Genomic DNA, 25860 nt, shown 5'->3' on the forward strand with positions numbered 1-25860 from the left:
TCACATTGACCCCACCAGAATAACGAGACAAAAATGAGAAGTAAATAAACCAAAAAGATAAAGGAAAAGAAAATTCAACAGCATCAGAGACCCCGCTTTCAGGGCCATTTTCTGAGCTTCTCTTTGCTCATCAACTGGGCCACCGACACCAGTGGCACCAACAATCCATATTAAACTGAGAAGATTACAATGCAGGACAAACAAGTTTGAAGGACTAGCAAAAATCAAATTCCAGTTCAATCATGCATCCATTCAAGATAACATTTTCCAGTATCTATTTACAGCCTTATATCTTGAAATCGATCCGGATCTCTTAAATATGACATTCCATTATACACTCTCGAGAAAGATTCTTGGTTTGACTCTCAACTGTACAACCTGGATTCAATGGCCAGAAAAGGGGAAAGATTCGGAAGAATCAGCTGAAGAGAATGAACGGTTTCCATTAAAAGAGCAAGTCAATCCCACAAACTGACCACATTCGTGTACCATGTAATTCAAATCCTTTGGCACCTTCACACTTGCTGAGTGGAGTCTGCTGGAGGAGGTGAATTCTCGTTGGTGTCAACAATCTCAAATTTACAGAGGGGACAAGAAGCATTGATCTTCAGCCATTTATCTACGCACTCTGTGTGGAAGAAATGTGAGCAAGGCAACTCCCTCAACTCATCATTATCTGCATATCTTGCTAAACAAATGCAACACACCTGAAAGTTTTGAAGAACTCAATATGGATTAAAAGATGGAAAGCGAAAAAGAGAGGACAACAGTCACAATATAAATGAAAAACTAGTAATGGTGGTTGCTTATTTGCTGCAGGAAAGAAAAGAAGCCCCAACCAGTTCCACTACCTCACCCGAAAATGAACTAGTGATGAGTCTGATGACTAAATGCAAAGGGGAGTGGGACGTAACTCACATGACCTAAGTTGGAACCTTAGAGGCACCTTAAAACATAGTACATGCATAAAAAGGGACAGGAAAGAAAAGAAGCCTCAACCAGTTCCACTACCTCACCCAAAAATGTACTAGGGATGACTAATGCAAAGGGGAGTGGGGCGTAACTCACATGACCTAATTTGGAGCCTTGGAGGCACCTTATAATATTGTACATACATAAAAAGGAACAGGCAGTCATGATCAAGCTCATAAGGGAGAGACTTATAAACTGGAATATAACCGCATATCCTTTCTTTTTTAGGTAACTTGAATTGTGCAGAAACTTTGGTGCGAATGTATTCCCAGTCATTGGGGTGTCCCTAGCATTTAAGGCTTGGTTCATATTGTAAAAGACGCACGCATGTTTAAGCCAAAGCTTCGCGTTGTTCGGTTTGAGTAAGCTCACGAACAACTCGCAGCAAGGTGACTAGGTATCGGTTCATTGGTTGGAGACTCAACCATAGGCCATAGATGTTTATACAGGAACGGATGGTTGATGAACCTATACTTTTCATGATGTGGAATTATCATGAAAAGGAGGGTGCAACCTTAAAAATGAAAGGGCATTGTTTTTTGCATCATTAAGTTTCCCCACAGTCTGTTCAGCACACTGAATCAATACAACATGAATATTAACAATCAAACAATATAAATCTCATGAATATGAATTCTAGAACTTACAGCATCTTCCCCTGAGATAACACGCTCTTTTTCTGTTCCTGCTGCCAAAAATCCACCTTCCTCAACTCCTGAATTACTGTCTCTGCTGCTGTGACTTTCTTTTTCCTTCGACTTGAATTTGTGCGTTGGCAGAGCATTAATAATTTCTTCAGTAGCTCCTCTCATTCCATTCACATCGTCACGGACACCAAGAATTGAAATGATGCAAGGCAAACAGCAGCAAATCATCGAGCATAAAATGAAGGGCATAGCATACCCGATGCAGCTAAATGTAAGAAACACAATACATAACCTGCAAAGGGGAAGACAAAAAAAAAAGGTGAGCATGGCAGATATAAAAATAGGGTGAGACCAAAAGAAAAATGTTTTTACAGGTCATCAATAGGTACCGGTATAAATTGGGGGCATCAGAAGAAGATGAATGCCCTCCAAAGATCCACACATTGCCAACTACAAACCATACTGCAAAGAAGCAATCCAGAGCCATCTTTGATTGGTCCATCACCACACTGAGCCTGATCAGAGAAATCATTTGATTGGGTAAGCCATTTAGTTAACACATCTAATTGTCATAGCTGTAACCACTCTTAAACATACAATTGTTCAAAGCCTATGTAAAAACAAGAATTTCTACGTCACATGAGGTCATATCAGAATGTCAGCCAGCAGCGTTTGGTTTGTGGGTGGGTGTTTTGGGGTTTGAAAGAGGGAGGAGGGTGGGTTAGTTTTGTTTTAGTCTGTCTACATTTGTACGAGGTTCAACTTGAGATAAGAGGTTAAGGTTCTCATTTCCATCCAAGGTCCATATGAGATTTTTCAAGCTGAGTTAATGCATTTTTTTGTTGATTCAGACTCACACACAAACCACAGAATGAACCCAATGTTGCACAAGAAGAAATATTGGATAAAAGTGAAGGAAGCAGCTGAGAACCACATAATGTTGCCCACTACCAGTATTTTAGTTTTCCGTTAACCGTCAGAACAACATATTAGTAATAGTGCAAGGAAACATCATTTCTCAGATAGAGGCATTATTTGCTAATTGCAAATTTGCAATGGACAGAACACCACAAGCCACGTGTGAAAAATAGAATTAAATAAAATACATGTTCCAAACAAAAAACTTGTAACCAAGTATAGAGTTTCGTCTCTGTTTGTACCTCTTTTTTGAATTTTTTGTACCAAATTGGAATACTTAAGTTTTGTGAGCAAAGTGAAGGCAAAAGTTTTACCTAGCATTTGGAGCTCCCCCTCTTTGACCATTCCAAATTCCTGAAGATGTGTTCTGACCAGCTTCCTCTTCTGCATTCCGAGCTAATGAGATAGTTATGTAAGAGTTAGGTTCTGGTGTGGTATTGCCTTGGGAAGAACCCTGACGTAATCGAGCTGACCCTTGTTCTGCACCCTGATTGCAGTGAAGATAACGCCAATAAATGATAGGCAGGCTTGCTGCACACCCAACTGCATAACCCACAATCCAAGCAAACAGTGGAGTTTGTGGGTTCTCGTGTCCTGAGATGGCCAAAACAACGATGGCAGCTATTATTTGACCTAGAGTGAACACTAGCTCAATGGATAGCCATAAGACGGTATTAAAAGGACTCCAATGACGACGGCCAGACCCTTCCCCTCTTCTTGTGGTTGGAGAGCTTCTGGAGTTTGAGCTATTCGATGCCAATGAAGGTAATTGAGTTATGGGGATCGGAATGCTACTTGAGGGTCTATCTTCACGATGGGAAAGAGTTGATCCCCTAGGAGAACCATTTTGAGATGAACCTGAAGAGGAAGCATCACTACCCCTTTCTATGTCGATTAAGTGTTCCTGATTTTCATTGTTTTCCTGCGGCTCCATGAGCAAAGGGTAGCTGTCAGTTGTGTTCTCTTGCCTTGGTTCTTGCATGGAAACAGCCATTTATTCCTCCAACATTGACGGGGGAAAAATCATATGTTCACAGATATCAAGATGGTCCCCTCTGCATAAAAACCACCAATAAGTCTCAACAATGTAGCTAACCTTTATCTCTTTAAGATGAAGCTGACCTAATAACAGCGAAACAGATGCTCTACTTAGTTCAGCTAATAGAAAAGGCAATATATTCAACAAACTAAAATGGAGTGCTAAAACATTGACAAATTTCGAATTTGTCGAACACTCAATGCTCTTATGCACGATTTTATTGACCTAGAAAAGTCTGAAACCTCAAAAACTCACATCATTGCATGGAACAGTAAATGCAACAAAATACCCGCACGTTAACACATATTTAAGCTTGAAAAAGATTGAACGCTGAAATTCTGAAATTACAGAATATTCCCAAATTTTGAAGCTACCAATGAGCGAAAATGAACGACCTAACTAAAATACTATAAGAACTTCGCAAGAATTGCTTAATCATGAAGCGACAGATAGGATAACAGAGTTAAAAAGGGATAACAACAAAGCTCATGAAGCAATACCTTAATTTTGACTGAATCCCAAGTCTAGAACAATGTCAATACCGACCAAGAAGGAACATTCATCTTATGCCCCTTTTTTTTTGTGGGGGGTAAATAAGTTTTGACAATCTTGTCATTCCTAGAAACAAAATCATTAAAGGATATAAAATAATCCCTGACTGAGCTAAATCAGTATAAAAATGTTTAACTTCGATTTCGATTCAACGAAGAAACTAAAACCCTAATTCCAGAATAATTGTAATCTGTCGTACCCCTAAATTGACAGTTTCCAATTAATCAATAGATTCGAACAATACTAAGATTGAACGAGACGAATTCATATGAAACTTGAATAATTCCATAAACATCTGATAAAGTGTAAAAATTAAAAATGGATACAGAAGAATTGGTGGGAAAGGTTGAAAATTTACCAGTAATTAACGTCGAGAGATGGCAGGGTTAGAGTAATTGAATCTTGTAACTTTTCTGTGCTTTTCGGTTTTTCCTCGTGAAAAATAACGTCATTCCAATGATAATTCCTTCGACCGAATCGTTCCCGTCATTTAGAGAGAGAGAGAGAGAGAGAGAGAGATCCAAAAGAGGAAGAGGAGAGAGAGAGACCATAAAATAGTTTATGCGTGACCCGTCATTTCTGGAATCTAGCCCTGTAATAAACGCATGGGTCGTTTATGCGTGACCCATGCGTTAATGACTGGACTAGATTCCAAAAATAGTTACGACCGGGTGTAAAAGTGCAAGAAAATCCAAGAAATTAGGCTGTGTTTGCGTGTTTGAGAAGATTTTCAGTGCAGAGCGGTATCATGTAGTGTCCGCCAGTCGCATGGGTTGTCTATTTTGATTTTGAACGGCTCGAATTTAGAGAAAGAAAAAAGAAAGAGAAAGAAAAGAGAGAGTATTGGGATGAAACGAGAGAAAGTGTTTTAATCTAAACTGTCTGGTATACTTTTGGACGATCCCGATGTGTTGCTCAGGCACCACGTCGGCCAGGTGACGTGGTACCCATCCGGCACCCAAAATTTTGTCGTGTTTGGGATATCTGTAAAAAGTCAATTTCAAATTTGTTTATGGAATTTTTACACTATTTAGAAGTAGGGCTAAATAGTAATCCAAACATAAAAAGGAGGCTAATTTTAGACATTCCAAACATAAATCTGTCTTGAAAAATGAAAATGCTACGGTTGGAGGGGTTCTGAAAAAATGTACATATCACAAATTAATTTCCTATCGCTTGAGGCGAGTATTTTTAATAAATAATTTTTGCACACCACGTTTTAATAAGTATGCTCCAAAATTAATTTCCTATTGCTTTAAATTGCACCATAACAAAAAATTTAAAAAAAAAAATAGAAGACAAAGTTAAAGCATAGATATGGAAAATGCCTTTTTACCTAGTTTGGTGAGTCAATGCCAAAAAAAAAAGTAGGGAAACGGCACATGACGTGTTTTGATAATTAATACCTTCCAATGACATACTAAGAACAATTATTAATGCTGAAAATGTTATTGACGGATATTAATTATTAAAACATATCCTTAGCCGTCATTGCCCAAAAAAAGTATGGTTTTCAATGTAACCCCTTAGCCGATAAAAAAAAACAAAAACTTTCATAAGTTGTAACTTGGGCCTACATGGGATGGGCTACATAAAGAGGGGGTAAACTACTAAGCCCAGCCCTGGATGAATAAGCACCTCAAGCCCAAGATGGTCTTTAAGTGGGCCGGAGTCCGAGAAAGCAAGCTAATGAAAGCCCATATCAATATATATAGTCATTCAATTTCCATGAAACTACAAATTAGGAATTCGTTCCTTTTTTTTTCACATTCTATACATCCGCGGGAATTAACGGGGTGTTAGTATGTTAGTCAACGGGGAGTTTAGAGACTGTCCATAACCTAGAACCTCAAACCCGCCCCTCGTGGGGCTCGAACTCAGGCCTCCACTGGGGGTTCCTTTATCCTTTTGTTTATATTTATGGAGTTTCTAGCCTAAGTTTCTTACATTTACCAAAATCCACAAACTATTTTTTTTTAATTTAGTGCAATTAAAACTTGTAAACAATATGCATCAAATACAAAATTAGCTTTCCGGTTTTCCTAACTTTAATATCTTCACGTTATTTCAATGGATCTCATTTGTTCATTTTATTGATCTAGTGCGCAAAAATCCTCCGTGAAAAAAGTTGGATAAGGTACTCATGGAGACGTGGTTTTCATCACCTATGGAAAATATATGAATGGTCTCGTTTTATCTCTCTATTTAAAAAGCACATACAATTAACGGTTTGGTTCATCAAAACGAAACTTGTGGTGCAACTTCCGTCTTGGGCATGGCAGTGTTCATGAGAGGCCAAGTCGACATCGCTGCTTCTTGTTCAACAATCTCGCGTTTAATTACCCACAAGTCCCAAGCCTATTTAAGACTCAAATGTTCAAATCACGTTTCACCGGCCTCTCCGTAGTAGTACAAGATGGTGATGGTCCCGTACCTACTCCACTACAAAAATGTACAATAACTATCCTTTAACGTTCAAACATTAATTCCACCGACTATATAGATGGTAAGCCTAACATGAGTGCACATTAAATTACCCAATAATAGGCAAGTTAGGCAAACTCCGAAAATAGAGTCCAAATATTTTGTAGATCCGTTTGAATTAGATTAATATTCTCCAAATGAAGAATTTAATACCCCATTTAATTTCCTCCAATAAATTATGAGAGGTTTAGCTGTGCATGAGTTGCAAAACTAGCTAGCAGAAAAGACAAAAGAGATGAGATTAAAGGTAGAAAAGATTTATTTCCTTCGGATAGTTATGATGCATTTTCACAATGAGGAATTTCAAATTGCTCACATTAAACAGTTATTTGTTGGCGCGAAGATTGTCGGGCGGCGCTGGTTGGGATATGGAGGGTGGGCTGCTTTTGATGGGCTTTTTGGTTGTCATTTTTTGCGTGTTGTTACAGAGTGTTTTGTTTCTGGAATGGCTCGCAGGGTAGTTACCACTTAGCAGCATAGGATTAGCGGGCGAGTTGGGTGTCGATTGGAATGCATTTCGTTCTTTACGATGCTTTGTACTTTCTATCCTTTTAACCTCTGGTTAAAGAAACTTTCTTCGCTGTTAAAAAAAGAAATGTGGAAATTCAGATCTACAATATGAGATCTAAAATAATCTATTCTCAAGGCATAATAATAAAATCCACACAATTTTCCGTTCTCAATTTCTTTCCACAATGGAGTATTATACTCCTATCTTTTAAAATATAATAGGCTTGATGCATTGATCCACCTCTTTAAATTTTCAACGTGCCCGACTCTGATTCTTATGTTATGGTACATTTTACAGCCGGCCTAGCTCTCGCCTATTAGGGTTGTCTGATTTGAGTACTCATGCCCACAACGTAAGTTACGTAACAACTGAGCTTTCGGGCAAAAATTGAGATTGCAGATTTATCGTAACTAGCAGGCGACGAACTCGATTCGACTTTATTAGATTTGAAACAATTTTATTGAGCTAATTTTGGCTACAGATCCATATATAGCAATTAAAAGCTCCACCACTACCAGCCAGTCAGCCACCAGTATTGAAAGGGTTGTTAGTCAGCCTAGCTCTCGCCAATAAGGGTTGTCTTGATCAGGGCGGAGGTATGTAGGGGCCCGGCTCCCCGAGTTTCCGAGTTTTAAAATTTTTATTTTATATATACTTGATTTTAAATATTATTGATAATTATTTGTGTATAGTTACTTATAATCTTAATAATTTTGCTTCGATTTGATAAAAAAACTGGTTATTTTACATTCTTATTTTTCAATTTCTTTGGTAAATAAAAAATAAGCACGTGACATTGAAATAGCCTAAATAATCAATTCAATGTACAAATGTAATGAAATGAAAAGCAAAAACCTTATGATAGTAGGCAACGAATTCAATTCGACTTTGTACTACATTATTTTATTTAGATTTTAAGCAATTTAATTAAATGAACTAATTTTGGCTACAGATCCATAGCAATTAAAAGCTCCACCATTACCAGTCACCGTTATTGAAAGGTGCTTCTCTGGCTCAAAATGTGCTATGTTTGCAGGATATATATATAGCTAAAAATGAAGAAAAAAACAAGGCAGAATGGACCACTTTGGTCACCAAAACCCTACATACATACTAATGCATGTATCATGATCATAATAATAAAGCAGAGAGGAATGCATATATAATGTTTTTTGTTGGTCAGCTAACTGTAAACTACCCACATTAAACGCTTAATTTATGTTCATAAGACTTGTTTTTTTTGTGGTGGAATTCGGAAATGGATATGAAAGAGATTGAATGAGAAGCCAATTAAGTTGGTTGCATGTGTACTTCCAAGGGGTTCGGCCAAGCGGAGATGTGAAAGTACTAAGTGCTCATCCTCTATGAGCCGATGGAGGCCAGGTCCCGATCGTTAACCTCGGTGCCTCGAATTCATCGACGTGCATGTACGCGCGAGCTGGCCCGAGCTTCCGGTCATAAAAGAAGAAGGATTAAGTTGGTTGTGTTTCAGTTGTCAAGTGCGTATCCCCATCCGTATCACATGACATGGATTATTACGTAACCGTTTGAATTAATGCATGATATGTATGTTGTACTTGATGATGGGATGGACCAATGGGAATGAATTGTTTATTTTTTTTATTTTGAAAAAAAAAAATCAAATCTTCCCTAATTAATTGTATTTTTATGATTTGATGGGGGACGAGAATTACGTTCCACGAATTATAAAGATTCTCCATTGATCCTGTGGCGCCCTTAATAAAAATATCAAGCTCAATACAAAACAACCCCATAAAAAATTACATAGGGAGGGGGAAAACAAAACAAAATAAAGCTTCTAACAGGAGATGTCAAAGCCGAGGTGAACAAGTTAACAGTAACTTTTGGCATCAATTTACAATCCAACCCATCTACCTCCAATCATGCCAAAGGTGACGTAGCTTTGACAGCTCTTACCCGCATGCCAATTATCTTGACCGCTCCTACTCCGTATGCCAGGTTTCAAAAACTTACCATTAGAAGTTTGAAGCCATGTGTTGAAGATGCTCATGTCTTGTACATATCAAGTTATTACTAACCATAGGCCTGAAGAGTAAAGAACAAAAAATGCAACATAAATCGAGTTCTTGAAATTTTAACTTGCACTCTTTGGAAACTACAATTGTTTATTTACTTAATTTATTGAATATTGGATGAATAAGAAAAGAAATAAACAATAAGCAACAAGGGATAGACCCAATGAGAGTCAAATGCAATATGCGAGAATCAAGAGATTCTAAGCTTAACAATATTATACGACAATCTTTTAGCATTAGTTTTGTTTGTTTTGTTTCCTTTTTTTAGAACGAAAACATCCATACGCTTACACGCTAAATAATGTCGTTGGATATAACGTAGTGTAGATGAAACTCAAACCAAGTTAATCAATAGAGGAAGACAACTAAACCGGCCCCGAAAACGGTTAGTTTTCAATGAAAAGGTCAACTTATAATTATTACTAAAATAGAAAATCGTAAATGGTTGAACTAACCTCATAATAATCCAATTGTTTGACCATAAAGATCCGCCGTCGCTTCTGGTTAATAATTGACTACACAACCGGCCCATAATTTAAGCAAGCAACCTATGTTTCTTTCTACACTTTTCTCAGGTACGTAAAAAAGAAGATTTGTACTCTCTTCTATCCCGTTATCTTTGTCTACTTCGGATCTACCTCGCGTCAGTCGCATGGTAATTTTAAGATATTGAAATTACGCTTAACTTGGCTTCATTTCGATTTACATGTTCACGGGCTTCATTTCGATTTACATGTTCACGGCGTAACTTTTTGATGACTTTTAACCCTTTTATCAATGTCTTTTGAACTACCGATCAATTAATTTATGATTTCTTTCTACACTTTTGTTGTGAAATAGAATAAGATTTGTACTCTAGATCGATCTCTCTTCTATCTCGTTACATTTGTCCACACCGGATCCACCTCGCGTGGTAATTCTAAGATACTGAAATTGCGCTCAACTTGACTTCGTTTCGATTAACATGTTCACGGCGTAATTTTTTTTGATGACTTTGAACCCTTTTATCAATGTTTCTTTTGAACTACCAATCAATTATTTAATTTCAAACAATATTGTTGCATACTTAATCGTACTTTTTTTTAATGACCCAACGTATATCTGGGATGTAGAATAATTGTTGTAGATATTTTAAGGGAATTGATTTCTACACTCCCCTTTTAGTCATCCACACTTCTTCTTTTGTCTTTATCTATTTAAATTTACTATTTTGTCTTTTTTTCAATACACTTCTTCACACATTCAATGATAATATTGTAAATTCATGTGGACAAAAACAAAACAAGGAGTGTGAATAGCTAAAAGGGAAGTAGTGTAGAAATCATTTTCCTACTTTAAATTTTAGTATCTGTGACTTAATTACCGATGATTAATTGTTTTAATTCACGGACTAATTTCATTGTAAGGTTTTTTTGTACACGTTCAAAGGTGGTCGGTCTGAGAAGAAAGAGAATACTCCAAAATCCCCACCAGTATCATCGCAATATTATTGCCCAATTGACCAGAATATTTCATTCAACCATTTTTGTTAGCAATTATTGCTTCCAAAATAGAAATAGAAAACAAATGTGGGCATATATATGAAAGGGATTTTAGGTAAATAGGGACAGTGAGATGGAAATATTGGAAATTTGATGATCGTTTTGGGTTTTGAGGAAATCTTTTAGGGTAATAAATGGAGAGAGATAGATAGAGAAATGTGAGTAATAAATGGAGAGATGGTCGTGTAAGGTCAGAAAATTTAAAAAAAGTCGTGTCCAGCATCAACCCCAACAATATGTTAAAATCAAATTCAAAGTTTGTGAATTGAGTGGACGAAATTCAGTTCAATCTAGAATTTTGAACATATTCATGTTTGCGGACCTTAAATGCTGAAAAAATTTAAACCGTCCGTAAGGCAATCGTCGAATGCAATCAGTTTCTCTTATTGGTCGATAAAATCCCGTTCAGTCATCAACTCTTAATAATTTGATTTCGTTTGGTCAGAAAGGATCGAAATTCACCAATCGTAGGGATTTTATTGCCCAATTGATCGACCAGAATATTTCCTTCAACCATTTTTGTTAGCAATTAGTACTTCCAAAATATAGAAATAGAAACAAATGTGGGCATATGAAAGGGAAATACTGGAAATTTGAGACGGCCATGTTCGTTTTGGGTTTTGAGGAAGTTTTTTAGGGTAATGAGCGGAGATAGATAGATAGAGAAATGACACTAATAGTCGGAGAGATAATTTATTAATGACTGTGCGCAGAGGAAAAAAAGAAAAGGTCTAGAGAACCAAAACGAACATGATCGACCCAGTACTCCTCAGGTTTGTTTGTCTCGTTCTTCGGCTTTCACACACTTCTCTCAACCTTACCAGAAAATTCTTGTGGTCGGTGCCATTCTGAGCTACTTCTCTTATAGTCTTCTTGAGGCCTGAGGGTCGTGTACGTAAGGTCTGAAAAAATTCACAACTGAGATCCCTTGTCCGACTCGTCTGTTCCATCCCTCTTGGCCGTTGAACTCGCAAATCAACAGCTGAGATGAGCCGAGCATGTTTTGCTCCAAACTGACGTCGTTTTGAGAAAAAAGTGTTCGGCCCATCTCAACCGTTGATTTGCGAGATCAACGGCCGAGAGGGATGGGACATGCGGGTCGGACAGGGGATCCGAACTTAAAATTTCATTCTATCTCTCAAGGTATTTAATCATTTTTTCTCCAAACTTTCAAGCGGAATAACATCATCTTAATAATGAATTTAGAGGAAATAAGAACGCGTGTTTTTTTATTTTTTTTGAGAGAATTGAGCGGACGAAATTCCGTTCAATCGACATTTTTTGAACATATTCATGTTTGCAAACGTTAAATGCTGAAAAAATTTAAACGTTCGTAAGGCAATCGTCGAATGCAATCAGTTTGTTTCTTATTGGACGATAAAGTCCCGTTCAGTCATCAACTCTTAATAACTTGATTTTGTTCGGTCAGAAAAAGATCGAAATTCACCAATCGTAGGGGATTTTGTCAACCAATAAAACAATGAATCCATTCGTACAACTGTTTTAATTTCCGTGCCACTAAAGATTTAACTTGGTGGGATACGGGATTTCGGTTCAATTTTGAAACGTTGATACGGATTCATGTTCTTTCCTTTAGTTGTTAAGATAAAATTTTTGATTTTTCGATAGCTGGAAATATATCGAGACAGGGAGGTGAAGGGTGAGGTGATGGCCGACGGTGGGTTATCGGCGATGATAGGGTTGGGTGGTGGCCTGGTGGATGTGGTTGAGTAGGATTAGCTGGAGAAGCTGGATTAATTGTGGGCTACTCAAAATAACATACATAGTAAAATCATAAATAATAATTAGTGTAGATAGTAAAAATTAATGGTGTATAGATAGTAAAAACATGATCCTAGGTGTGAAAATACATTAATGCTAGGTACCCAAAAAACTTATCCATAAAGTATTCCGAAAAGAAAAAGCAAGGGTTCAGATCATCTTTTGAGTGAATCTGGACCATTGATTTCCCTTTTCGGAATATTTTCTAAGTAAGTTGTTTGGGTACCTAACTTTTGCTCAAGAAAATAAGGGGTGCCGAAAGCATTTCCCAACATTTAAGCGGAAAACTTATTGGATGGTCCTCAGGCACTGCCACGTGGCTAGGCCAGCGCACTTTTTCATCCCAAATTCATGTGGGCCCCGAGACTTATTGTATGAAGCCAACATGAATTTGTAGTGAAAAAAGATGTTAAGACACCACGCGGCGGTGCCCCAGTATCACTCAATAGGAAAATGTTAATATCCGTCATAAGTTATCGGCGATGATAGGGTTGGGTGGTGGCCTGGTGGATGTGGTTGAGTAGGATTAGCTGGAGAAGCTGGATTAATTGTGGGCTACTCAAAATAACATACATAGTAAAATCATAAATAATAATTAGTGTAGATAGTAAAAATTAATGGTGTATAGATAGTAAAAACATGACCCTAGGTGTGAAAATACATAAATGCTAGGTACCCAAAAAATTTATCCATAAAGTATTCCGAAGAGAAAAAGCAAGGGTTCAGATCATCTTTTGAGTGAATTTGGACCATTGATTTTCCTTTTCGGGATATTTTCTAAGTAAGTTGTTTGGGTACCTAACTTTTGCTCGAGAAAATAAGGGGTGCCGAAAGAATTTCCCAACATTTAAGCGGAAAACTTATTGGATGGTCCTCAGGCACTGCCACGTGGCTAGGCCAGCGCACTTTTTCATCCCAAATTCATGTGGGCCCCGAGACTTATTGTATGAAGCCAACATGAATTTGTGGTGAAAAAAGATGTTAAGACACCACGCGGCGGTGCCCCAGTATCACTCAATAGGAAAATGTTAACATCCGTCGTAAGAACGAAGAATAATACGTAAAAGATGCATTGATATTCGAAAAAATTATATTAATATTTGTGAAAGTGGATTAATATCCGTAAAATATGTGTTGATATCCAAATTGCCCCATTCACACTTATGAACCACATTTTTTTGGTTTTGTCCTCATTTAATTTTTTTTTGCGTTTGTTAATTTTGAGGAATTAGAAAAGTAAAAAATTTTGACTTTTAAACAAGTACTCCATATTTTGGAAAATAGGAGTATTCAAGAAAAAGTCCAAAAACTGACTTTTTGAGTTTTTCTTTATATATTTTTCAAATTACTTGTGTAAAAGTTAAATATTTTACTTTTTCGAATCGTCTCATTTTTACTCATTCATATCATATAAAAATTTGACGTAAAACTAGAAAATAAAAAAATTAAATAAAAACAAAACCAAAAAATTATTTTATATAAGTTAATCATTAATCACTAACGTAAATACCTTCCACAGTAATTTAGAATTGTCCCACTAACTAGGATAAGGTCAGCAAGAAGACCGAACTCAATAATTACTCGTTTAGGTCAGGTGTTAATTAGTATAAAAAGCCACGCTGGACGACAAATCACTACCGCTCAAAACCCGCTGTCCCCAAAATTCACTCTCTCTCTCTCTCTCTCTCTCCAAAATTTTCAGCTTTGGAAACTTGCACGAAACTCGGAAACTGGGAAGCCCAAAAAAGGCCAAAATTGCAGAGGGAAACGATCGCAAACCCTAGCAGTTAAGAGAGAGAAAGCAGGGTTTGCCGATCAGAAAATGTCGGCCCTCTGATTCGCATACATTTTTACTGATCCTCTCTGGAATCTTCTGAGCTTGGAAAGGTACGGAGTAATTTTGCTTTAATTTGTACTTATTTTGGCGTGATCTGAGTTATATGGTTCGAAAGTTTGTGTTTTTCTCTTGTGGGTTGGATTTCGTGTGATTGTTCTGTAAGGGAGGGGCATAATGGGGATCAGTTTATTGTGCGATTGTGTTCAGATCTATTTCTGAATCTGTTGCATGTCGTAATTTTGTAGATGAGAGATGCATTTCTCATTTTTTTCGTTCTTTGTTTCTATTTTCTGTACAATCTCAAGATAAAGGGACACCGAAGATGTGCTCGTTTGTCCTTCCTTTTTGTTGGTGTCATTTACCTGATTTCCAGGCTCGTTTATATTTTTGGCAATTAAAGTGGTCCAATTGTTATCTATATTTGTCAAGTTCTCGACTTTAGGCGTTTTTAATAGATTTCTGGCGACCATTTCTTTTGCTGAAAAAAACAAACAAAACGGAAAAAGATACCTTTTTGTTATATAATTGTGTTAGGCTGGTTGAAAAGGGATTTTTCAGAAGTTATTCATTTAGTTACTAGAATACTAAATTTTCTCACCAATCAAGCTGGTATTACTTTTACGAAGCGAGAGACAACCCTTTTTTTTGTTGCAGTTTTCCTTTTGAAGAACAATTAGATTTGGCTCTAAAAGTTTTAGTTGGTGAAAGGAAGCAATATTTTGGGGGGGCTTTTGTTGATAACCTAATTGCTTGAAGGAAATGGACGTATATACGCTGCATGTGCAATAGTTGTTCTGTTGCTTGATTTTTAAGTTTCTAGCTTTCCAATTGGGCGTTTGCTGCAGCTTGTAAGGCCAACTTTTGCCTGTTGTCCTTTTGGAGTATGCGCCAGTTTGTTTGCCGCCTTTGAGGCAAAATAACTTGAATAAGCTGAAAAGATTAGTACTCCTCTAGAAGCTTGATTTTGATGGGGTTTTTTGTTCCCCTTTTGACAGAATCAGTTTTTACTGTTATCTCTAATCCGCAATAAACATCCACTGATCTGGTAAATGGTAATTAGCATGCTATGCTGAAGAGCATGTCGGTGTGTAGTGCATTTTGGTGAATAGACCACAATTTGTGCTTTTCGATTGCACGTCTCAATTTGTATGAGATAACATCTGCCTTCTTCAGCCTCTTATACTTGTTGAGTGGCTTTGTTATAGTTTTTCATCATGGTTGCTACCATTGCCGGATCTGCATTCTTTCCGGTTGCTTCTGAATCTGGTGCGAATGCATCCAACAAGCTTGGAGCAGCGCCAACAACGGTAGACGCACTTGGGATTAAGTCCAAGTCTGGTTCTAATGGGCGTTTGAAGGTGAAGGCCAGTGCACAGGCGCCTTCCAAGGTTAACGGAACCAAAGTTGGTATTATGGAAGGCCTAAGGGGTGAAACTGAGACACCATCGCATGCCCCAAGGACTTTTATCAACACATTGCCGGATTGGAGTATGCTTCTTGCTGCTATCACGACGATGTTTTTGGCTGCGGAGAAGCAATGGATGATGCTTGATTGGAAGCCGAGGCGCCCTGACATGCTTGTGGACCCATTTGGTTTGGGAAAAATTGTTCAGGATGGTCTTGTTTTCCGTCAAAACTTCTCTATCAGATCCTATGAAATAGGGGCTGATCGGACTGCATCTATAGAGACATTAATGAATCATTTGCAGGTACGGGTAAATCGTTGTATCCGTTATGCTGTATATCTAAATTTGTCTTACTCATGCAGGCTAGAAAGGCAGAAACTGAATTTCCGTTTGACCCAAAAAAAGAAAAGAAAAGCAGAAACTAGAATATTTTATAAGTTATGCACTGTATGTACATTCGTGCCACTTTTTGGTTGACATGTTTAAATTGTTCACTTCTCCCTAACTTTAGCTGTTTTCGCAGGAAACAGCCCTTAACCACGTGAAGACTGCAGGTCTTCTAGGTGATGGGTTTGGTTCAACGCCAGAGATGTGCAAAAAGAACCTCATTTGGGTGGTGACCAAGATGCAGGTTTTGGTAGATCGCTATCCTACCTGGTGAGTCAGCTTCATGTGTGTTGTGGTTTTGCCTTCTTGCTACCTCAACTATAATCATGCCTTTGTTGTTGTAGTGCTTCAATCGACCCTAGGAACTTGATTTCGTGTTCGGCTGCCACTGGCTTTGTTAAATTCTATGACATTGTTCACTACTACTTTTGTCATATAGCTGCAGGCGCAACAGAATCATTAGCTTGGACATACTTGCAGGATAACTTTATGTGAAGTCACTTTTGTTGTTAATGTGAAGCTTACTTGATTGGACTATTACAAGCTTTTCTTCTTCTTCTTCTTCTTCTTCTTCTTCTTCTTTTTTTCCTTTTGCTGTTACAATTAGAAGCTTTTGGAGTCTTATTTGTTTTGATCAGTTGGCCATGTGTTTGGCACGTACTTATTATGTCAGCAATCAAGGCCTAAGGGCCAAACATGCATTGTATTTCTTGATGCCTAACATGAACCTAAATTTGGGTGGAGTATGTAGAAGGGGGTGGACTAGCGGAGGTTTGGTCTATTCTGTAACTCCGAAGTTAGTTTTCTTTTCAGATACTTCTTTAAGAAATCTGCTAGCACCAGATCTTAGACTTGAAGTTGTCATTATAGGTCTCAAAGACAGGAGTAATTAGGTAGCTTTTAGGAACAAAATGCATCAGCCATCAAATATGTTCACTGACTGCTGTTACAGTCAGTTGTACGGAATGGACTGTGTGCCGTGGAAGTTGAGGATGGAAATAATGTTGGTGATTATGTAAGATGTGGTTCATGTAAGAACCACTTGTTTACAGTTTACCTGTCTATGGACTTCCAGATATGACATTCCCAATTGGCTTGCTCAAAGATCTTTTGCTTTTGTTTTCATACCGACCAATAAACACCTGCACTTCTGTTGGGTGGGAAGACGAAGTTGTCATCACAGCACATCCTACATAGGTCTCAAAGACAGCACCAGATCTTAGACTAGAAGTTGTCATCATAGGTCTCAAAGACAGGAGTAATTAGGTAGCTTTTGGGAACAAAATGCATCAGCCATCAAATATGTTCGCTGACTGCTGTTACCGTCAGTTGTACGGAATGGACTGTGTGCTGTGGAAGTTGAGGATAGAAATAATGTTGGTGGTTATGTAGGATGTGGTTCATGTAAGAGCCACTTGTTTACAGTTTACCTGTCTATGGACTTCTAGATATGACATTCCCGATTGGCTTGCTCAAATATCTTTTGCTTTTGTTTTCATACTGACCAATAAACACCTGCACTTCTGTTGCGTGGGAAGACGAAGGGCCGAATGAGGTATGCCTCTTTATGCTTGGAATAGCGTGGCACTCTCCACTTCAGCATTTTTGCTGTTAGTGACTGAAGGCTTGAGATGAAAGATTCCTCTTTTTATTTAATAATCAACCTTGTTTCCTTTCCTGCGATGCTGCAACTGTTTTTAAGGATTCTAATGAAATCTTGATTTTTGAATGGGAATGAGTTGGTCTGAGTGATTTTACTTATGTCGCAACCCTTGGTACATCTAACTTCTGCAACTCTTTGGTACTCCATTGATGACAATCACATTTACTTCTGTGTAGTCTTTTCTTTTCAATCATATTCAGTATGAGTATTTTACTACCATTTTGTAGCTGATGAGGGCATGTATCTATGATTTGGACATGATGTGAAGTTATTGAGTTACTACTACTGAAAGCTCATGACATTCAAAATTGGTTAGAGAGGTTTCTAAGTTTAACTGTTTATTCTTTCAGGGGTGATGTTGTACAAGTAGACACTTGGGTTGATGCATCTGGAAAGAATGGTATGCGGCGTGATTGGCTTGTCCGTGACTTTAAAACAGGGGATATTCTGACAAGAGCTTCCAGGTAGGAACTTATACAATCAGTTTCACGACATTTACATTACATTATGTCATAACTCAGAAGTTATTGGTATATTCAAAAATACTTTTTTGAAAGTTAAGTGGAGCCCAATATCTTTCCACAAACTAGTATAAGCATGTTTACTGTATTAGAAAAGGGTGGCATATTTTTTTGTTATATCTGAGAAAAAATATTACAAGATGTGGTTGAATTTGTCAGTCATGCACTATTTTGAACCAGGGTAAGATTAATACTAACAGGAAAATGGTAGCCCCTGCCCACTGACATTGAGTATGTGTAGAGCAACTTACAATGAAGATCGATGCTAACTACTTATTTGTACTAAAACTGACTTCTGCGGTGTCTTTTGGTTGGACATGTGGCAGTGTCTGGGTTATGATGAATAAAAAGACACGGAGGTTATCAAAAATTCCAGATGAAGTTCGACAGGAGATAGGTCCTTATTTTGTTGATTCACCTCCTGTTTTGGATGATGACAGCAGAAAATTACCAAAACTCGATGAACACACAGCAGATTATGTCCGTTCTGGTTTAACTGTAAGTACCAGGCTGTGTGATTATGAAGGGTATTTTCTTTTGTAAGTACCACAAGTGTTCTATTGCTCAGATATTGATTTGTTTGTAACTGTTATTTTTGAATTGACCAGCCAAAATGGAGTGATTTAGATGTCAACCAGCATGTTAACAATGTGAAATACATTGGCTGGATTCTTGAGGTAAATCTCATATTCTTTCTTTTGATGCTTTATGTACTTGATTCGCTTTTTAAGGCCTACCAGAATGCTATGCTCAATGTGATTCCATTCCCCTCCAATATAAGTTCATTGAAGAGACTACACAAACCAAAGAATTGATGGTCATCTTTGAGTCATTGCTATGTAGGTTGTTGTTTTGTAAAAACTTAAAAACAAGCTCACTTGATAGAAAAGCTATAGAAATTACCAAATGTAACAATAATGGTGGGTGGCACATGTCAAGGTCTGTTAGCCGTTTATGTTATTTCTGTGCGTATCCTAGCCTTGTTTTCAATGTTTTTGGAGGTTTTAAGCTAAATGTGGCATTGACACAACAACGTAAAATCGTGAATAATCAATAATACTCCCTCCGTCCCACTTTAAATGTCTCATACGGAATCCGTGCATTTTCAAATCCACGGTTTCCCGTAGGGGACATTCAAAGTGAGACGGAGGGAGTACCAGTTAAGGTATATCTTCAATGTTCAGTTCTGGTCTCTGTAGGATGAGAAACCATTCTGGTTGTTATAATATCAATCGTTGCTGGAGTGGTGCTTGCTAGTTTGCTTTTAACCTCTTTCCTTGGAACTAACGTCTGAATATTAAGTTGGTGCCAATTGTTGTTTGATTCCCGTTTATGCTTGTTATATAATATTACTAGTGTTTGCCCGTGCTTATGGCACTACCCACCCCGATTAGAATTGGAATTACCCTTTGAATTTTGATAGTGACTCAAATTGATGGCTTTTTTGTAATATATTTGAAGAGTGTGGGTGCTTTCTTAAGAGAGTTGGAGAGCGCACATCAATCATTGGATCAAATGAATCTCAACCCTTCCAACAACTTGTGTTTGTATGGGGCCCACACCCTTGTTTTTTATTATATAGATTGCTAAGTATTGACAAGAGTCTTATTCTTCTTCTAACCTTTCCAGAATTCACTTGCTGATTATGGTATATTTTAATCTGAGATTTGTCAAGAAGAAACAAGAAAGGGGTGCAAAATTACCAGCCCATTGTTTTTATTGATTACTATTTAAGAAAAGATTGTTTTTAGTAATAAACACGTTTTCTTCTCATTGGAATTATCCAACTGAAACAGAAAAAATAAATCGGAGATCCAAACTTAACCTTAGTTCTGAATTTTCGTGCGGTCTCATTAGAACAAGATGCTGGCATTTGCAGAGTGCACCACAGCCAATCGTGGAGAGTCATGAGCTTTGTGGGATGACTCTGGAGTACAGGAGGGAGTGTGGGAGGGACAGCGTGCTGCAGTCCCTCACTGCTGCATCAGGTGGTGGTGTTACTGGATTGGCAGATTCCGGCTATATGGAGTGCCGGCATTTGCTTCGACTCGAGGGTGGGGCTGAGATTGTGAAGGGAAGAACCGAATGGCGGCCCAAGCATGCCGGAAGCCTTGGGAGCCTTAGTCAGCTTCCGGCAGAAAGCCTTAGTCAGCTTCCGGCAGAAAGCGTTTAATTGTCTGAAGTAATTCATTGATGGAGTGGATTATGTTGTCTGTCTCATGCTATTCGTCGCAAATGCCTGTATAAAATCCTACTTGAGTTCCCGGATTGATGTGGTTTTTTGTTCCGCAATATATTCTTTCTGATCTGTATTCTTATTTGGAGAATAGAGGAAATTTGTAAGCCCGATTGTAAGTAGACCCCGGTGTACTCTCTCTCTCTGTCTCTCTGAGCTGTGTCTGAAGTTAAAAGCTTGATTGTCTTCTCGGATAGTGAACTCATGCAGTTTATCTATTTTTGATGGCTATTCTTTATTATTTATTTATACTTGGAAGTGTGTCGGTGGAACATGTGGACAGTGGTGTTGCTGTAGTTGGTCTACTTGTGATTGCAAAGTCTTGTTTGGAGGACAGTTACAGTTTTATCAACATTTACAACTTTTGTCTGTGTAGACTGACTTCCTGATTTGAGTGGGAGGTGAAACCAGAGCTGCTAAGCCAACTTCCAAATGTTGCAACAGACCATGCAGCCCACTTAAGCCTGCAATAATAATGATCTAAACAGTTCGTCTTGTTGATCTCATGGAGGATTTATATTTCCGGAAAAAAAAGTAAATTCAATCAGACATCAATAAGGAACGGACAAAACAATATATAATTTGGAACTTAAATTATGAACTTTAAATGATTTGTTCATGTTTGGTTGAACTTTTTTTGTACACATGATTTTTAACGAGGTCTACGAGATAAACAATTCATATAATTTTTGTGGGCAGGGCAAAAAATAAGAGTTTAGAGGGGTAGGAGTAGGAAGGGTTAAGGTGTGGAGGGGAAGGGTTGGCCCTGTTCCGCTTTCTCAAATATATATTTAAAAAATAAGAATTTATTTTCAAACTTAAAAATAATGGACTTACAAAAATAATTTTTTAATTTTTTTTGCAGAGTTTGATAGATCTCATCGAAATCTATCAAATAAGATCTATATTGCATATTTTTTTTTATTTCAGTAAGCTTACTATTTTTAAGCTTGAAAAGTGTGATTTCAGTAAGCATATGTTTAGCTTTATTCAACGGCTACTATTTTCAGTAAGCCTACTATTTTTAATCTATCGAAATCTATCAAACAAGATCTATATTTTTTCATTTCAGTAAGCATATGTTTTTTTTTCTTTAGCTTTATTCAACGGCTCGAATGTGCTTTTTGAGGTAACTTGCGGATCGTGATACTAAAACTCTCACTTTCTATTGGTCCATAAGCATGCATTTGGATTTCTCTCTTCTTTATTATCTTAATTAAAATACCATAGATCGCTCCTAATTTATAAAGTGACCTGAGTAAATTGTACAGTCAGCAATTGTTTTCGATGTGCTTTCTGAAGCTTGATTTAACGGTTTAGATGTGTTTTCCGAGAACAATTATGGATGATGAGTCTAAAACACTCATTATTTATTGGTCCAAAAGACTCGTACAAAACTCAGAGGCCAAAATAATCAAGTATTTGGATATAGCACTCACTAACATCCGGAGCAATAGTATGCTCCAAAGTACTAGTTTATTAGTATGTGTTTTATGACTTTATCCAACTTGATGTTTTGACGACCTAGATGTCCTTTCTGAAGTTACTCAATGATAGCAGGTACCAAAAGTATACGATCCCATTGGTCCATGTTCGCTCTCTTTCTTCTTCTTCAAGACACAGAATTTTTTTTTTTACTTACTTTCACATTTTAAAAACTTTTTCAGGTCGTTTAATATTTTTTTTAAATTTTTCTCCATGAGACGAATTGAAAAGGTTAAATATTTTGATGTAAAGCTAGAAAAATACAAACAAAAGTAATAAAACACAAAGTTAGCAAAAAAGTGAATGTTTCTGATCACAATTTTTAATATAAGCAAGATTACGTTGAAAATCCTGTTAGGTACTCCCGAAATACAAATCAAGAACCTGTCTTGATTACTTCAATTATTGTTATTGCAAGACAACCCATTGTGGGTTGCGGGGGGCACACAAAGGAGAACAAAGCACCCCCTTTCTCATACTAAAGGAATTGAATCATTTATTCATTCACTTTAATGCCCCGTTTGGTTACAAGCCCGCACTACTGAGCTCGGCACTTCTCAAGGATGGTGCTGATTATAATATTTGCTTGAATTGTGTTATGGCTAGCCCATGTGGGATTCACAAGTTTGTTTTGATTTATTCATTTATTTAGGAGAAAACAAACACTACAAGGTTTATTCGCGAGTCAAAGCACAAAGATTATTCACTTGCCTTATTCTGCCAGTAACTTGTTTTGGGAAAATTATTCTCTACTCGAGAATCCTCTAGATTGCCCGACAACCATTAGAGTCCTTTAATGAAAGCAAATTAGCTATCTACAAGAAATTAAGCAGATTATATGCAGTTACTAAGCCTCTGTTTGGTAAAGTTACCAGTTTTTTGTTCATGAAAAATAAGAAATGAAATTTTTTTTTACTTATTAAGAAACAGAAAACATGTTTGGTGACCATAATAGTTTTTGTTTATTTGTTTTTTGGGTTGCTGAAAGTATTTTCAAAACAAATGAAAAACCCAATTTTTGTGTTTCTAGAATTTTCGTAAACTAGTGAAATTGATTATGTATTTTGTAAACAGAAACAGTAACACAAACATATTTATGGTGTTTGTTTCAAAAAAGATCGAAAACAAAAACAAAAAACAACATATTCTTAAATTTTTGTGTTTTGCTTTGATTGGCAATCATTGATTTATGATTTTAACTTGTGCAAGACTATTTTATGTTGGGATGTTTTTGCTTTATAACTGGTATTCTATTGGCCCACGTAGGCTATTCTATTGGCCCATAACTGGATTTCATACCCACATGCATCACAGAGCTGAGCTAGTGATGGGAAAGAGATAATGTGACCAAGTTGTTTATTTTTGCAATAAATACAAAAGCTATAGATAAATGCATAAGTTGTTGAAATGTGCATGGTATTAATGTACAGTTTCCACATAGTTTGTGTGTACGTGCGTGAGTGGGAACGTAAGTGTGAAAGTGTCTTTGAAACACGTCACAAACTACTAAAACTTGCAAGAGCGAAGATTGAGATCGACGTGACTCGTGAGGGCGGTAAGAGAATTGAAAGATTATATGACTAAAGCCACTAACCACTGGCCTGAACCAAAACGAGTTTTTTTTTTTTTACCAAACTCATCGTCCAATGATCAGTGCTTATAACTTCTTAACCAAACCCACCAATTATGTCATGCCTTAAATTAGAAGAGCCCACACAAAAGGGGTGTGTGTTTGAATGCATTATGCATGTGTTCATTTGACGTGAAAAATCGGTGATTATAAACTTTATTATTTGTCAAAGGTAGTGCAAATTCAAATTTTAATAGGCAATACGGTAACAAACTAACAACCATGCATGGTGTGGGAAAACTTCGATTTTAATTGAACTCTTCGCGAGTGAGCTGTTAATCGGGTGCGCGAAAATTGACCTGAACACTTCGTAAATTGAACTATAAAAAAACAACCATGTTCGTTGGGAAAATGTAGCATAAAATTGGTGGTGGTCTCTAGTAGCTAGTAATGATGGAAATCGGCTTCCAAGTCATTGGTGGTGGACTCTAGTAGCTAGTATAATGTCTATCACTACTTTGTTTTTTATTTTTACAATTTTGGTGTTCGGGCCAGTTTGCGCGCACCTACACTAACCTTCGGGAAACAATTCCACCGTCCACTTGCGGGGGTCCTAATCAAAGGCAAAGCAAAATTCTGTATAGTCTGACCCCAAAGAATTTAATGGAACCTGAGAGGTTTGGAACCTTAGACCTTAAGAGGGAGCAAAATCCAAAGTCCTAGGCCTTGACCACAAGGCCAACCCTTTGCGATTCACTACGCATTTTGTTTTTGTTTTTTTCACTCTTTGATGAGGCAAATATTTCACAATTTTAGATACTTCCTGTTAATGCTTCATGTTAGTATTTTTTTGTGGACCCTTTGGGATGTTTCTTTATCTAGCTATGTTTCTTTTCATCACACCGGGTGTATGGCTTTTTTGATGCAGATCTTGCTTCTGTATATGTCGAAATAATTTGAGAAAGAACATTGCAAAAAATTGATAATCAAGAGTTAGGGTTATTGTCTAAACGGGCCAAAGCCAACAAAAACACGGGTTTCAAGACATGTCTATTCTCTTCAAAGGCTATCCATATAGCTTGAATTCCAAACGCCCACAACAGAGCTTGAACATTGGCCTCTCACACGAATGCTTTTACTAACGCAATAACGCTTTTTAAACGAACACGTCGATGATGTCCTAAGTCGAGTCATATCCACTTAATTCATGAAGTTGATTGATTGGCATAGTTGCTGCATTTAATTAAGGCACAAAATAACGGTTAGATGATATAAGAAAATGGTACACTAGTATTGAATGGTGATGAAGGTATGCCATATGCCTGATTCAACTACCACAAATACACATTCAAAACTATGAAATTCAAGGGAGGCCACCAATTGCAGGGCTGTGACTATCTAATTAAATTATCTCTCTCACACATATATACATCCTAAGTCACATATAATAATTTGTCGGTGCGTGTGTGAGTCTAAAAGACTGAGACGTCAAAGCGTCTTTGAAACACATTACAAACTAATAAAATTTGCGAGTGCAAGAAATTGAAAGCGTGAGCGCAGAAATATAAGCCGGTGGAATATTTTTCTTCTGAAAAATCTTGAATCATGAAATATTTTTCTCTCCGAAATATTAATTTCACGTACTCTATCTTACATGTTACTTGCATATATTTAACCATTTAATGACGTGGCACCAATAGCGAAGCCATTTTTGGGCTTCTTTCGTTTTTACACCGCCGGACTTGTTCTAACATTCCGAATCCCATGTTCATATTAGCCCCCCAGCCCCCAACCAAATACTGTTTTAATGAAGATGCGATCTTTAGCCCATCTGACCGTTAGTGCCTCGTGGCTTTCAACGGGGTAGATTTTAGAACCCTTTTTGATTGTTAACCAACCAGTTCACCCTCTAATTAATGAGGAAAAAGACAGCACTGCTTTAATGAGGAAATGATGTTGATTAAATCTAGAATTTTGAGACCACGCAATAAAAAAAGTCTCTTACCGTCACATGGATCACCAATGGAGGTCAATATATACAGTTAACCCTATTAATGAACATGAGAATTTATGTATATGTTGAAACTTGAAAGCCTTAATTTTCAACTTGAAATTGAAAAAGGAGATGGATTAATGTCGCCACTTGTGGTCAGCATTTTTTTTCGCCCTTTCCGGCACCTAATTCAACAATATATCGGTTCCGTTCATATTTTAAATAAGTATTGTTAAAATATCTACTTATGATATTCGAA

General features: G+C 37.2%; 2 protein-coding genes across 4 annotated transcripts; one reads left to right on the forward strand and one right to left on the reverse strand.

Moving 5' to 3' along the window:
• Positions 1 to 229: 229 nt before the first annotated feature.
• LOC131320197 (E3 ubiquitin-protein ligase At1g63170-like) lies at positions 230 to 4695 on the reverse strand. Of its 3 annotated transcripts, XM_058350815.1 has the most exons (6): positions 4487 to 4685; positions 4077 to 4194; positions 2852 to 3592; positions 2009 to 2134; positions 1620 to 1911; positions 230 to 707 (listed from the first exon to the last, which is right to left on the reverse strand). In XM_058350815.1, exons 3-6 carry the CDS (start codon positions 3529 to 3531, stop codon positions 516 to 518), a joined length of 1290 nt encoding a protein of 429 aa, XP_058206798.1. In that variant the 5' UTR covers positions 3532 to 3592; positions 4077 to 4194; positions 4487 to 4685; the 3' UTR covers positions 230 to 515. The 3 variants fall into 3 exon arrangements, with proteins under 3 accessions (XP_058206798.1, XP_058206797.1, XP_058206799.1); XM_058350814.1 differs by lacking the exon at positions 4077 to 4194 and having other exon boundaries at positions 4487 to 4695; XM_058350816.1 differs by lacking the exon at positions 4077 to 4194 and having other exon boundaries at positions 2852 to 3659.
• A 9438-nt stretch (positions 4696 to 14133) lies between these two features.
• LOC131320198 (palmitoyl-acyl carrier protein thioesterase, chloroplastic) lies at positions 14134 to 20804 on the forward strand. The gene is made up of 7 exons (XM_058350817.1): positions 14134 to 14390; positions 15546 to 16049; positions 16270 to 16403; positions 18147 to 18260; positions 18644 to 18815; positions 18926 to 18994; positions 20197 to 20804. Exons 2-7 carry the CDS (start codon positions 15555 to 15557, stop codon positions 20488 to 20490), a joined length of 1278 nt encoding a protein of 425 aa, XP_058206800.1. The 5' UTR covers positions 14134 to 14390; positions 15546 to 15554; the 3' UTR covers positions 20491 to 20804.
• Positions 20805 to 25860: the final 5056 nt, after the last annotated feature.

This window comes from Rhododendron vialii, chromosome 3a (assembly GCF_030253575.1).
Source record: "Rhododendron vialii isolate Sample 1 chromosome 3a, ASM3025357v1".
Classification (NCBI taxonomy): domain Eukaryota; kingdom Viridiplantae; phylum Streptophyta; class Magnoliopsida; order Ericales; family Ericaceae; genus Rhododendron; species Rhododendron vialii.